Source organism: Oratosquilla oratoria, chromosome 33, assembly GCF_046742065.1.
Source record: "Oratosquilla oratoria isolate Oo_2021 chromosome 33, ASM4674206v1, whole genome shotgun sequence".
Lineage (NCBI taxonomy): Eukaryota > Metazoa > Arthropoda > Malacostraca > Stomatopoda > Squillidae > Oratosquilla > Oratosquilla oratoria.
The window spans coordinates 36,675,381-36,691,209 of record NC_134809.1 but is presented as its reverse complement, the minus strand read 5'-3'; the positions used below and the strand labels follow the sequence as shown (position 1 = coordinate 36,691,209).

The following is a 15,829-nucleotide window of genomic DNA, read 5'->3' as shown; positions in this document are numbered from 1 at the left end:
TGCGTCAAAATTTACTCACACATACTACCCCACCCTATTCCTCCTCATGCAGTCACAACATCATCCATATACAACCATTCTCCACTCACCTCTGTCTTCCGTCCTCTCCCTTCCTTCCTCAACAGACATTCCCCTCTTCCCCAAAGCCCCCTTCACCCCATCCATCCACCTCATCCTAGGACGTCCCCTCATGTTCACTCCCTCCACATCTGCCTTCCATACCTCTTTTACTAGTCTTTCTTCACTCATTCTTTGTATATTGTATATATATATATACAAAATATATATATATATATATATATATATATATATATATATTATCAGCACATTCTTTAACCCAATGAAGGTTTACTTTGTTCAGTATGATTGTCTTGTATTAGCCTTAGTAAAACTGAAGTGCAGTGAAAATTAGATTACTATAGATCTACTTCAGCAGACCTAGTCTGTGAATTATTATGTAGTCTGGGGTAACTGTAGTTTGTTTAGATTCAGTTTTTGTTTAGAATATGTTTGCAGTTCTTACTTGTCTCATGGTTTTGTGCTTTATGAATATCTTCATCTTTCCAGAGTAAAACATTCAGGTGAAATCAGAACAGTAAGTGACATTAGAGTGGAGGAAGACGAAGGCTATTTCAATTCATATGCACATTTTGCCATTCACCATGAGATGTTGTCTGTAAGTAACAATATGATTTCCAGCTTTATGTTGTTAAGAACTTTTTATATTTCAGAGCCTTTGTTCATTCATTACATTTCTTTTTACCAATTGATTAGTTGTTATATGCAAAGTATGGTGGTTAGTCATAGCAGAGAAACAGCTTGATTACTTTTAATCCCATTACTCTCATCCCTTTCACTCTTTCCTACTGAAACCATGCAAAAATTACACATTATATCTTTCTCAACAGCACCACTAGTTTATCTCCTGTATACCATGCCCTGGAACAAGTTATTATTATAGTCTACAATATGCATCCAAAGATTAGCTGCAAATGTAATCACTTACCTAAATTTTTGTGACAAAAATTAAGGTATAAGTCTTGTTGTTGTGAGAGCTATTGTATGTATACACCCACAGTATGTGCTGCTATTTAATGAGTAGTTCTGTTAAAATTATGCTCAGTTTTGGTATACATTTTTCTCAAAATTTACTTTTGTTTTGTATATTTATGGTATAAAATGGGAGGAAACCTGTGATACTGTGATGATTATGTCTGTATACAAGGCAGGTAAAACAAAAAATGACATTTGTGAAAATTGTGTCTTGCTACATTGCTTTTGACCCAGGCTGGGCAGGGGGTATGGGATGCCCCATTATACATAAAGAGCTAAGATGAAACAAATGAGTGTGGGATGGTTTAGGGGTGATGGAGGGTGTGCCTTGGCTGGCTACCCCCTTTATAGGGGGGAAGAAGTGTTTTGGCATGTAGATAGTGAAGACTAATTCAATGCAAAGGTGAGTGAGCATTTTTGTGATTTTGAAGAGGTTTGTATACCTATTTACAGAGCTCACTCTGGTAGGCCATGTAAAACTTTATTTAGGACTACAGAAATTATCAAGAGAAGTTTATACAGGTCCAAAGCTTTCAGCATGGGAAGATAACGATAGGAACCTCAGACTTTGCTACAAATACATCAGGATATTGGCTACCACAGTTGTACACCTTTGAGGAAGTCACTTCTTGTAACTCATAGGCAGCAAAGAAAGTTGATTTTGGAAAAAAAAAAAAAAAAAAAAAAAAAAGTGCCTGGGATCTGCAGAAATAGTGCGGTGCTTTGGAATAGTGGGGCAGTATTTGTAGTGAGTGGGAGGCATGATGGGAGTGTATTGACATTTTAGCAGTGACCAATTTGACCCAGGTTCCTTGAGAGCACAGTGAAACACCCAAACTTGCTAATGGTCTCGGGCTGTTTCTTGTATGGTGTTGGTAACCTTGTAAAATTACCCAAAAATGAAATGATGAACCAAAGGAATTATTTTGAACCACTGTGTAATCATTTACCTAGCTGCTTTGAGAGGTGTTCCTTAACATACTGCCAAAATTATTATACAGAGGCTAAAAAGCAGTTGTGTGGACTTTATTGAAGATGGGCCAAACAACTCTCCTGACATGAACCCCATGAAGAACTTGTGGGCTCTCATTGAAAGGGATATCAAATGCAAAGACACTTTCTCCCTCCCAGAGCTTGAAGCCTTCATGTAGGAAATGTTAACTAAATTTTGATGCTTTGGATCTGGAAAAATTAGCTGTCAGTTTTCAAAATTGTTTACAATAGATTATGTAGAGTATTGAATAAGTTGAACTACCAAAATGGGAAGTACTAATCATTGAATCTTACATACATACATACATACATATACCAAGGCTTTTTTCCCCTTACAAGGGAGGTAGCCAAAAAGGAAAAGGCATAAAATCATTCCCACCCATTCCATCCCCAAATACACTCCATACTCCTCCACCCTCCCTCTTACCTTAGCACCTCTTGGATGACAGGTCATCCTGCACCTTGTCCACTGCCCTGGGTCAGAAGCAGTGTCGCAAGACACAGCACATCCACAGCAAGGACACTTCATTAAATCGACGACCCCCCTTCTCCATTCCCTCATGCAAAAAAGGAGAAGACGGGAGAAATCCCCTTGGGCTGCATCAAATTTTTCTCACACATAATACCTCACCCCCAGTCCCCCTACCCCATCCCCCACAATCAACTTAAGCCAGAAGTATATAACCAAAACAATAAAAAAAAGGTTACATGAATACAAACCAAACAATATTGCTGCTGGAGATGTTAGAGGACACAAAATTCCAGAACAACTACCAGGACCTAAGCATTCAAAACCTCCAGCAACCACACTACTAGATAATCCTTCTCCCAAACACAACCATTAGATTACCTCCCCAGACATCACTGTGCTCACCCTCCATGTCATCCACTGTCGTCATAATTCTTCATCACTTGGAAACTTGTGGTAAGAAACAAACCCATGTTCCTTAACATAGTAGTATCAGCCCAATTTTGTATGCATTGGCACACAGCAGTTTCTGTTACTCTGTACAATTAGAAACCTAACACACTGTGAATGAAGCCCAGTGCTAGATGAAACTCATGTAATATCAGTATCTGACTCTTTAATGACTAATTGTACCCCCACGCCCTGAACCTATGGTCACCACTTCAGACCAGGCAAATCTTTTATGACATTGGGTTGCTTCTTGAACACACATCCTCTCTTTTTTGCTGTGGATTGTGATCACCAGCCTCCAAGGCCCAATGCTGTAAAGCATAAAGGTGTGCCTCAGCAAGTAGGTATAGGTAGATTTAGCCAGGTAAGCCTTCACTCATATACCTGCTGGAAGGCTGAGCAGCTTCACCCAACTGCTTCACCAACCAACCATACCACACCAGAGATACCACATACCCCAGCACTGGAGAGAACAGCAAATAAAGCACTACTTGTATAGCTTACTTGCGACTGTAATAAGGTATTTGATTAAAGGTATTTCAATATAGAATTATTTTACAAGCAGTTCAAGCCAATACCAATATAAAAGAATTAGTCAACAAATATAGACTGAGTCACAAATTAAAAATATAGTAATATACTAAGGATAACTCATAAAGCTCCATAAGGGGCTTGTTTCCATTAAGGTCCCTCAAGATACAAGATAACAAAAGTATACAAAAATGCAAGTAAGACACAAATATTGACTAAATTGAAGGACAAAAGTTGACAAAAAAGAAAAAAAGATATTAAAACACATTTAGTAATCAGTGGATGCAGGGATGACCCGTCATCCATGAGGAGCTGAGATAAGAGTGGTGGAGGGGATTGAAATGGGTGGGAATAGGTACGTACCTCTGACTTAGCTACCTCACTTATGAATATAAGGGGGAAAGAGCTCTTAGTATATAGATAGATGAATATAGTTCCCTTGGCTGCTAGACAAATAAGCATCTAAAAGTAATTTCCTACAGGACACTTTGAATGACATATGATTTTATATGGTTTGCATTAATACATCAGGCTTGTTCCATAAAAGTAAAGCTGTGAACTTGAAAGAACTTTTGCCCAAAACAGACGTAAAATGAGGTAATACATGTACATTTTTGTGCATGTGACAAGTAGTTAAAAAGTTCACTCTGTCTTCCACTATAAACCAGTTAAGACGACTGAAACGGGATACATTAAGATATGTTCTAGGATCTGATTTGAGCACTACTCCGATAAGCTTGTTTTGGTAGGTTTGTAGTTTGTGTTTGAGAAGTTGAGATAGACTTGTGTACCACGAACAACAACCGTAATCAAAGTGACGCTGCACTAGTACAGAGGTCATTAGTTTGATGGTTTTAACATTTAGAAAACTGGAGATTCTGTATCATACAGTAGAGCAGTGACATACTCAAATATTCCATGAATGTAGTTTAACCAAGGTTATAGGCTAATGCATGTTGGTGGGGTGCCTGAGCATATGTGTGTGTATGTGCAGTGCAATTATTGCTATTTTGATATCATTGCAATCATTTAATACTGTGTTGGAGTGTTCATTATCATTTGGCTGAAGGCAGCCATGTTGGATTTGTGTAGTTCAGTGAACAGACACCAGGTGACAGTGTTGTTGAGCTACTATGTGGAGTGCTGGGACCCCAGTATAAAGGAAGAGGTGACTGGAGCAAGTTTGGTCTAACACTGGTCAGCAGAGCATAGTTATGGTCTCTTCTAAGTGCCCTCCTAAGTTTGATAATGAATCTTAATATGAAAATTGGATAAAGGATATGAGCATATAGTGTAAATTAACTGATTTAACTAAAGATAAGCAGGCACTAGCCATATACTTATCTTTAGCAGGCTGAGCTAGGACGGTGTCCTCTGAAATTGAATTAACAGTTCTGAAGAGTGAAAATGGTGTAAAGAGCATAGATACTTTAAATTTCTTAGGAAGGAATAACTGCCAGACTCTGTGATGGCTTTTATGTTTCTTGCTATTTGGCTGATCGTGAGACTCGAATTGTGATGTCAGCGATCTCCGAGATCAACTACATCAATATGAAACCTACTTTAGAAGGTGCCCTTGGTCAGCAATTGAGTGTGCACTCAACTCAGGAGTCAGATGTGGATATAGATGCAGACTGTCCCTCAGCTGAGCCTGTCTTTTATGACAATAAAAAAGAGGTCTATTATGCCACCTAGGGACAGCAACCACATAGATCATCACAGAGATACAGATTTCAAAGGGGAAGAGGAGCCGTAATGTCAACACAAGTTGAATTGAATGACCAAGGGACTAATTGAAGACTCGATCCTCTGGATTGTGATGGCCAAGTTTCACGATGTGTGATACAACCACTCCTCGTTTAACGACGACAATTGGGACCAGCGTCACTGTCGTTAACCGAATTGGTTGTTAAGCAAAAGTGTATACATTTACGTACATGTACTGTATGTACAATGTCCAGCAATAGATGTATCTTTATTTTTGTGTATTTTCCCTCTTTTATACAGTGCATTAAAGCTTTATTTACTGTTTTGATAGTACAGAAAGCCCTCAAATAAAGCGGTGGTTACATTCCTGAAATTACCGTGTATGACCAACTCCGCGTATGCTGACATTCCATATTAAATACCGGGGTATTTTTTTAGTTTCGACCATAGGCTCAATATATCAATAGAAAATTAATTATTTTGTAAATTAAAATGTATCAACGTAATATGTAATTTTGTGGGCGGAAATGAACACAAAAAATACCTTGCTACAAGCAAATATGCTAATGAAGGAAGTCTGTAGCATAGGATCGGGACACCATCTTGTCGTCTGTCAATTGACGGCCTTGGTACTTCAGACAGTACCTCGCCAGGTATATTTTCTTGAAGGAATGTTATGGAGCGGAGATACATGCATTCCTTCAAGCTGCAAGAACTTTGTATACCCCGCAAGCTGAGAGAGTGGTTGAAAAGCCCACCAACGTCTCTCACGACGACGACAACGAGGACGAGCCAGATGACATTTAATTTGCAGGTAATGATTTATTAAACATAGGTTAGGTTAGTTCAGTTTAGGTTAGACGAATTTATCATCCTTTCATTTCTTCGACGTCGGCATCTATCATAACAAACATGGCGTACCATTCATCTGACACAACTTCATTACTTATGAAATCTGTTTTAGCACCTTTTTTGTTTTTTATTTCCGCTCACAAAATTGCATATTACGTTGATACATTATAATTTACAAAATTAATAATTAATTTTCTATTGCTATATTGCGCCCATGGTCGAAATTAAAAATTTACCAACACCGGTATATACTGTACCCCAGTTAGTTTTTGCAGCTTGCAGGATGGTAATGTAGACCTAAGCTTCAAAACACTTTACCTCACAGCTAATATCCACCGTACAAGTTCATTTATAACATACAAATTTGCCTCAGCCAACTTATCGTACAAGATGTCGTAACTTCAGGGAGATTTATGTTAAACAAATATTGGTCTGTCATAAAGCCTGTCGTTACTCCGGGTTGTCGTTAACCGAGTAGGTCATTAAACGAGGAGTGGTTGTATGTGATATGTAATTTGTGTTACCATTGGGATCAATATTATTCTCATTCGTACAGGAATAATGAGGTGTCATTTAGGGGTATTGATGAACAAGGTACTGGTGGTAATAGTGAGGAACACATGATACAATCACCAGTATTTGTTGGATGTGCTAGTGATGAAAATGTCAAACAGACTAAGATTATGTGTTTGGTCGAGTCTCGAAATTGTGGTAAATTAGATACCGGTTGTTCAACTACAGTTAGTGGTCAACAGTGGTTGGATAATTATTTGAACTTGTAAGATGAAGAGTTGGCCATGGTGAGAGAAGAGAAATCTAGCTGTACATTTACGTTTAGTGATGGTGTAACCTATACACCCATTAAGCATTTAGTACTTACAAGTTGGATTGGAGGGATGAGATCGGAGCTGTCAACCAATGTTGTTGAGTGCAGTCTTCCACTTCTGATTAGTAAGCAGTCAATGAATAAAGGAAAATTGGTTCTTGATTTTGATAAGGATTCAGTGAATATTATGAATAAATGGGTGAAGTTGAAGATAGTATCATCAGGTCACTACATGTTACCACTGTTCTTGTGACTAGAACCAGAGATCCAGAATGTGTTACTGGCTTCATTGGATAGCAGTAAAATTGCTTTTAAACTTCATCGTTAATTTGGCCATCTGGGTGTGGAGAGATTAATAAGAATGCAGCAAAATGCTGAAATATTGGAGAGGGACATGGAGAAACAGATTAGAAATGTTACTGAAAATTGTGAAGTGTGTATAAAGTATAAACATCTAAAACCTAGACCAGTCGTCAGTGTGCAAATGGCAGAGAAATTTAATGAAGTAATTGCAATGGGTTTGAAACAGGCATAGCAACATCAGTTTCTTATCATAGTAGATCATACTACAAGATATTGTGTGGCATCAGCCATTGCCAACAAGTCTGCTAAGAAAGCGATTGGCAGGGTCTTCAGAAATTGGATTTCATTGTTTGGTGCTCCGAGGAAACTTCTCTCTGGTAATGGACTTGAATTTAATAATAGTGATATTAGAGAACCTGGCGATCTGTTTTGTGTTAAAATTAACCACTGCTTCAGAAAGTCCATGGAGCAATGGCACGTGCGAATGATTGAATGCTGTAATTGGTGACAAAGTGCCAAGAGTGTTTGAGGATATGAAGTGTGATATCGATGTAGCCTAGGCTTGGGCAGTGTCAGCCCATAATGCATTGGTGAATAATTCCAGATTTAGTCCAAACCAATTAGTATTTGGTTTTAATCCTGCAGTGCCATCTGTCACCCGTAGCTCCTTGCTTGCTCTAGAGTCAGTTTCTGGCTCAGATAATGTGACAGGATTTTATATCTGTGTGGTGGGCTGTCACAGAAGAGGTGAAAGATAGAAGCCCTATAATTAAGGCAAGGGGTTTTGAGGAGGACACATCCGGCTTTAGGAAAGACTCCCCAGTTTGTTTTAAAGAAATCTATCCGATTGGTTCTGGCAATGGCTTCTGTGTTTGGTTGGGAGGCGTCACAGCCTGGATTTGAAGTCAGCTTACCTTCAGGGCAACTACATAGAGCAAGGATGTTTACTTGCATCCTCCTCCAGAATATTATGGTCAGCTTTTGAGACTATAAAAGACTGTGTATGGTCTGTGTGTTGCAGTGAGTGTGGTACTTGCATGTCAAGAGTCAGCTACTGTCTCTGTTAGCTGAGATGTGTCCATTTGACCCATCCCTGTTTTCTTGGTATTTTGGTGGTGAACTTCATGGTATCATTTGTGTATATGTGGATGATTTTCTCTGGATGGACACTGGGGTTTTCCAGAAGATTATTGATGTTCTTCAAGGATAGTTCTGTATTGAGAGCACGGCATCATCTACCATCAAGTGTACATAGGTTTGGAAGTGGGCACTACAGCTGAAGATATAATGGTTGGCCAGTATAGTTAAGCCAGTCTGCTCACACCACTGAGTTTGGGATGTTGCAGGTCAGCAGCTAGTCCAGTGAGGTGTTGGACAATGAGAAGGAATTCAGTGCTCTGATTGGTCAACTGAGCTGGATAACTACACAAACGAGACCTGACATTGCCTTTGATGTGTGTGAACTGAGCGGACATTGTAAAAATGTCACAATGGCTGATGCTCTGAGACTCAATAAGATTATCAACCAAGTTGTGGGTGACCATTTTTGCTAGCTGTTTAGGAAGCTGTCAGCTGTGGAGGACTGTATAACTGAGTGCTTCTCAGATGGCTCCTTTGGGAACCTATCTGATGGTGGCTCCCAGGGAGGATTTGTGATTTTTCTCAAGAATGGAGAAGGAAGATGCCTGATTTATTGGCAATCAAGGAAATTGTGCTGAGTGGTAAAATCCACATTGTCTGCTGAGACCTTGGTGCTCGTTGAGTGCGTTGAGGCTGCTTCCTATATTGGATGGATTGTCAAAAACATTGTCAAATGCCAGAACTTAGCTGTACACTGCTTAGTTGACAACAAGAGTTTGGTGGAGGCCTTGAATTCTTCTCATGGTGTGGAGGATCATCGACTTCTTGTGGACACTACTGAAGGATATATTGTCGCGTGGTGAGATTAACTCTATTTCTTGGGTCAGAACATCCAAGCAACCTACTGACTACCTTACTTAGAAAGAGGGGGGCCTTGGCCCAGCATTTACAAGCAGTTCTCTCTGGTCAGTAGGATTCCTTGGCTTTGAAAAAAAGAAAGAGAAAAAGACCGAGCATTGTTAGAGTGTTCACTGTTGTCATTTGGCTGAGGGCAGCCATATTGGATTTGTGTAGTTCAATGAAAAGACACCAGGTGGCAGTGTTGACCTGCTATGTGGAGTGCTGAGTCCCCAGTATAAAGGAAGAGGTGAATGGAACAAGTTTGGTCTATCACTATGCATGTCTGGCATTGGTGAACACCAAACTACTATATTATCATGGTATCATGCTAATAAATTGTAAGTTATCATATTTATTGCCAAAATAGCCTTTAAAATTAAAAAGAACCTTAGGAACATACAGTTTAACAAAGTTTGTTTATATCAGTGATCACCAAATGACATCACTATTGGAAAGGTTTGTTCAGATAAACCCCCATACAGAACACTTCCCATAACACTAGACATTAGTAAAGCTTTCGATGTCATCCCCTGTGACAATCTTACAGGCAAAATATATCAAATAAACATGCAAAATAATACCAAAAGATAGCTGGTTATTTATCTGGCAGGTAGAAACGCCTATGTGTCATATAATGGCCAACCATTGCCCACCAGAAACGTTAAGAATGGTGTACCACAGGGCACAGTTCTATACCCCCACACTCTTTAATCTATACATGCACGATATACCCACACCTGACACCTCAGAAATATAAATCTTGTCTTATGCAGGCATAATTACATGCACACACTGTAATGCACACAAAGCTGCAGAAATACTTCAACCATACCTCAATACACTCAATACGTAGTTCGCTATAAATAGAATCAAAGTAGCCATAACCAAATCTACAGCTGCACTTCTCACCAATTGGAACAGGAGAAACACAAGTACACACCACCTCTATATCAACAACACTCTCATACCACACATACACCCAAGATTCTTGGTGTAACATCCTTGTCATTCAAAAAAACACATAAGATAAGAATGAAGGAGACTGCAAGAGATCATAAGGCCTACATTAGGCAGTTCCATGTCTATTACCTCCTGTCATCCCCATCCATAAAGTTGTATAACCTTCTCTTAAAACAATCAATAGTTTTGATGCTCACTACATGGTTATTAAGTATATTCCATTTGTTGATTACCCTATTAGTAAACCAGATCTTGCCTATTTTCTTCCAAGATCTAAATTTGTCAAATTTGAATCCATTACTGTGAGTCCTACCCTGTTGTTGTTTTAATATGAGGACCTTGTTTGCATCACCCTTGTTAAAGCCTTTGATCCACTTGAACATCTTAATTAGATCACCCTGCATTCTGCATCTTTCCAGATAGTGTAACTTTAGGTACCTAAGCCTCTCCTCATAGGATGAATTTCTGAGCCCATATATCATTTTGTTCATTCTCCTCTGTATTGATTCTAGTGAATTGATGTCCATTCTGTAGGACAGAGACCAAACTGTACAGCATAGTCAAGGATGGGTCTAAGACCAGATAGAGTTTGAATATACCTCTATACTTCTATTCATAACCATCCTAACAATGAAACTGAGTGTTCTGTTAGTTTATTTCTGGTGCTAATGCACTGTTTCTTGGATTTAAGGTCAGGACTCACTAGTCTCTCTTGCACTCAGTTTTCTCTTAAAATGTGTTACCTAAGCTATACAGTATCTGCTTTTGGGGTTGTGTAGTCCTAAGTTTAACATGCTATATTTTGAGATATTGAAGTCCATTCCACTGACTATGTGAACAATTTGTTAAGATCTTCCTGTAGAATCTTGGCATCTTCTGACTTAATTAAGCATCCTATTTTAGTGTCATCTGCAAAGTTATTAACATCAATCCCATTGTCTAAGTCATACATAATGAACAATAAGTGTACCAAAACTGAGCTCTGGGGAACTCCACTAGAAAACACTCCGCCATTTGGATTTTACACAATTTATGACAACCTGCTGTTTTATGTCACTGATCCAAGCTATAATCTATTTAAACACCTTTCCTCTTATGCCATGGGCTTTGACTTTATCTAGTAATATCTGGTGGGGCACCTTGCCGAACGCTTATTGCTTTAGTCAAGGTAAATAACATTGTAACTATCATTGTTATCTGACGCCTTGAAGACATTAGTGTAAAAAGATAGAAGATTAGTTACACATGACCTACCCATGGAGAACACATACTGTGAGTCACAAAACAAATTATGTCTCTTGATGTAATCTCTGATTATATTAGCTATTATTGATTCAAGCATTTTACCTATTACTATTGTCAAATTGGTAGGCATGTAGTTGCATGTAGATGATTTATCTCCCATTTGAGAACAGAAACAGTGTTTGCCTGCTGACTTGTTAAATATTTCTGTTAACTGGTCACAGATTTCAATGTTATACTCTTTAAGCACTTGGAAAAATTTCATCTGGACCCGGGGATTTTGTTTAAGTTTTCAATCTGTTTGACTATTTCTACCTAATGCTGATATAATGATACTTCATTCTCACTGAAAATTGGATTGTAGTCAGGTACCATACCTAACCTCTCCTTTGTAAACATCACAAACATAAAGACTAAATACACACCTGGACTTTATGTGCTTAAATCAAATGTAGGAACAACATTTGGACAAAAAAGAAACGAATATGACAATATACAAAGTATATACTTGGCAATGAAATATGCGAGCCCCACATGGACCCCTAATCTCACTACGGCACACCACAACACCCTTCAGACTACAAAGCCCTAAAGACATTTACAGGCTGCACAAACACAACACCTACAGACTATTTATGTCATGAAACAAAAGTCTTCAAAGTGAAGGATCTCCTTGACATGAGAGGCATGCAAACACTTGCTGCAGTCTCCACAAACACACACCCACTACACTACATAGCAAAACACCCACACATGCCAAGAAACATCAAAACAACACCGTAGTGCCTATGTCACACAAATACATTCTTCCTCTACAACCACCAGACACCAGCCTCCATCAACAAACTGAAAGACAATACATTGCTGCCTGCCAGATCCCCTTATCCTCTGAATCCTCTCTCCTCTGAAAGGACAGAGTGCACCTGGCCAGACTGTGGTGTGACCCAGTCCAACCCTTCCAAGCTGCTAGAAGAGGCTGGATGGATGGCCACATCACAAATAACTATCTGGATGCAACACTTCACCCTACAACACATTATTGAAGACTGCATTGTACACAATCATACACACCAACAATACAATATACTCTCAATAAAGAATTTTTTGGAAAACTCTATTCCAGCTGTGGGAGATGGGACTGCTTAGACAGGCTAGGGAATGACAAGAACAACAAAAAAAATTTGCATGCTAGGGTTTAAGTCATATGTTTAAATGTAGAATATTGTAAATTATTTAGTTTTAATAGTAGTGGTATAATAACATATTAATTTCTTTGTGGGATTCACACAATTGTTTTATAAATTCTACTTTGCCTACAGGATAAAGTAAGAACTGAATCTTATCGTGATGCCCTAATGAAGAATTCTGAAGCTTTAGCTGGGAAGAACGTACTTGATTTGGGCTGTGGAACGTCCATTCTGTGCATGTTTGCTGCAAAAGCAGGAGCTGCTTCTGTGACAGGAGTGGACATGTCTGAAGTGGTTTATCATGCAATGGACATTGTGAAGTATGTTGTTATATTGTTTATTTTTTCTTTGAAATGTTGGTTCTATATTACTATTAACTTGTTTCAGTACTTGGAATCAATGCCAAGGAAAGGCTAGTGAAATATGGAGGAAGGAAAGAAACAGTAGAACAAAGGAAGTATACAAAAGAGCTAGAAATTACTTCCGAAGAATCTGTATAGAGGAGGGAAATAATTTTGAAAAGGGGTATTGAACATAAATGCAAAGATGAACCAAAACTGCTTTACATGTATATCAATGATACATACATACATACATACATACATACACACATACATATATACACACATATATAGACAACAAAACAGTATGTGCTAACACTATACAAGATTTTAAGATAAAACTTGATGCGGAGAGATACAAAGACGGGTCACCACGAGCATAGCTCCCCTCCCGTATATTACAACTAGGTAAATACAACTAGGTAAAATACATACATACATACATACATACATGCATACATACATGCATACATACATACATACATACATACATACATACATACATACATACATACATATACCAAGGGCTTTTTCCCCCATACAAGGGAGGTAGCCAAAGTCAAAGGCAAAATCCATTCTTACCCATTTCATCCTCACATGCTCCACTACCATTACCACCCCTTCCTCCCTCTTTTCTTGGCTTCTCCTGGATGACAGGTCATCCCTGCATCTTGCCCACTGCCCTGGGTCAGAAGTAATGCAGCAAGATGCAGTGCATCCACAGCAAGGCCACTTCATTTAATTGGCGACCTCCCCTCTCCATCCCCTCATGCAGAAAAGAGAAGACAGGGAGAAATCCCTTTGGGCTGCATCAAAATATCATTCACACAAACTAGCTAAAAGTAAAAACTACAAAAATCTAGGGATAAAAAAGGAATTGAGTGATGAGGAAAAAGAAAAGAAAAAAACACTCAAGGAGGAAGCTAAGGAAAAAAAAAGAAAAGAAAAAAAAAAGAAAAAGAAAGGAAGGAGTTTTTTTTTAGAGTAATGGACTTGAGACTGAGGAAATGGTACATAAGAGAAAAGGAAATGCAGGAGAAAGAAGAAAATGAAGAAAAGGAACAAAATTAAAGATATCATATACCAGTATAGATGGATTGATATCAGGATTAGATGAATTGAATGACTATCTAGAACAAGAAAAACCAGATATAATGGGGATTGTGGAGACAAAATTGAAAGGATCATTACCACCAAATAGTGTAGGACAAGGAGTTTATAACTGTTGGTACAGGAATAGAGAAACAAAGCAGGGTGGAGTGATGTTATTAACCAAGAAAGGCCTAAATGTGACAAAAATTACAGAAGGAGAGAACAGTGTAGAATTGATTATGATAAGAGTTGAGGATAGTGATACGAAAAATAGAATATATGCAGTGATTAATGTACCATCCAAAACTTGCGCATGGAATGAAAGTGAACACTCTAAAATGCTGAAAGACACAAGAAATCCACTAAATGAAATACTAAAGAAAGAAGGAAATCTGGTAATTATGGGTGATTTTAACTCGTAAGAAATATGTTGGGAAGAGATGACTGTGAAAAAGGAAGAAGATCACTGGGGAAAGATATTACTGGAAATGACCATTGATTTCACATTGACGCAATGGGTCAAGGAAAACACCAGATATATAAATAACAATGAACCCTCAAGATTGGATTTGATATTCACTTCATTTTGTCTCCACAATTCCCATTATATCTGGTTTTTCTTCTGACAGGTAATCATTTAGTTCATTTAATCTTGAGATCAAATTGTCTATATAAGTATAAGTTACCTTTAATTTTTTTCCTTCTCAATTTGATTCTCTATTACTTTTTTTTTTTTTTTTTTTAATATACCATTTTCTCAGCCTCATGTCTGATACTCTTCAATAGAACTTTTTCTTTTCAGTCTCCATTTTTTTCTCATTTTTTTCTTAGGATCACCTCTTAATGTCTTCTCTTTTTCCTCATCATTCATTTTTTTTGTATCCATATACTTTCCATAAACTTTCCTGCTATTGCTAATACTTCTGCTACCATTTGTAACCTTAATTGAATATTGTCTCATTTTATGCACTTCTATTTCCTTTTCTATTTCTTGCTCTTCATCATGTACTGCTTTCAGAATATTTTTTTGCCATTTCCTTCTCTTCTTTTTCTTTGAAGTACCTAACTAGGTCATGTTTTTTCTTTATACCATATACCAGGAGGTGCTAAGATAAGAGGGAGGGTGGAGGGGTGTGGAGTGTATTCAGGGATGGAATGGGTGGAAATGATTTTATGCCTTTTCCTTTTTGGCTACCTCCCTTGTAAGGGGGAAAAAAGCCTTGGTATATGTATGTATGTATGTATATACCACTATGCACTTTTTTTTGTCCACTGTATCTAACCAAATTTTCTTTCTCTTTGATTACTTGAATAATGTGTCTTTGGTATTCTGCATTTGTTGTTGGATAATTTCTTTGAAAGCTATCTTTTGGCTTTCTTGATCCTTTTTCAATTCTTTTCTGATTTCCTGTAAGTCTTCCACTCCAATAATTTCTCCAACCTTCTCAGTCACCACCTTAATTTGTTCATTCACCTCTTTTTTTAGTCTCACTTTTGGTGGTATTTTTGTTTTTTATCCTTTCGTTTTCACTTTTTACTTTAATTTATTTTTCAATTTACTTACCTCGTTATTTGTTCCCACATTTTCTTTCTTTAAGTCCTTCACTTTGTTGATTTTGATGTACTCATTCTTTAAGCGCATGATTTCTTTCTTTTGATCCATAATCTCTTGATTCCATGAAATCTTCCAAGATCTCATCTTTTCTATGTCTGTGATTCTGCTCAGTCTTCTGTTGTATTTATTAAATCCAGAAAAAGTTTCATCTTCATACCTTAAAACACCCAATGGTGTTATGATGTTTGTGTCACGCTCCGGTATTGTCCCAGTAGGGGTCTCTGCTCT

General features: G+C 37.9%; 1 protein-coding gene across 1 annotated transcript in view; it reads left to right on the top strand.

The window, feature by feature from the left end:
- Positions 1 to 577: 577 nt before the first annotated feature.
- Positions 578 to 15,829, top strand: part of LOC143017832 (protein arginine N-methyltransferase 3-like) — a 46,480-nt gene continuing 31,228 nt past the window's right edge. The window contains exons 1-2 of the mRNA XM_076172767.1: positions 578 to 676; positions 12,686 to 12,873. Coding sequence (XP_076028882.1) covers positions 668 to 676; positions 12,686 to 12,873 — 197 coding nt within the window. The 5' untranslated portion in view covers positions 578 to 667. The remainder of the gene's footprint in view (positions 677 to 12,685; positions 12,874 to 15,829) is intronic.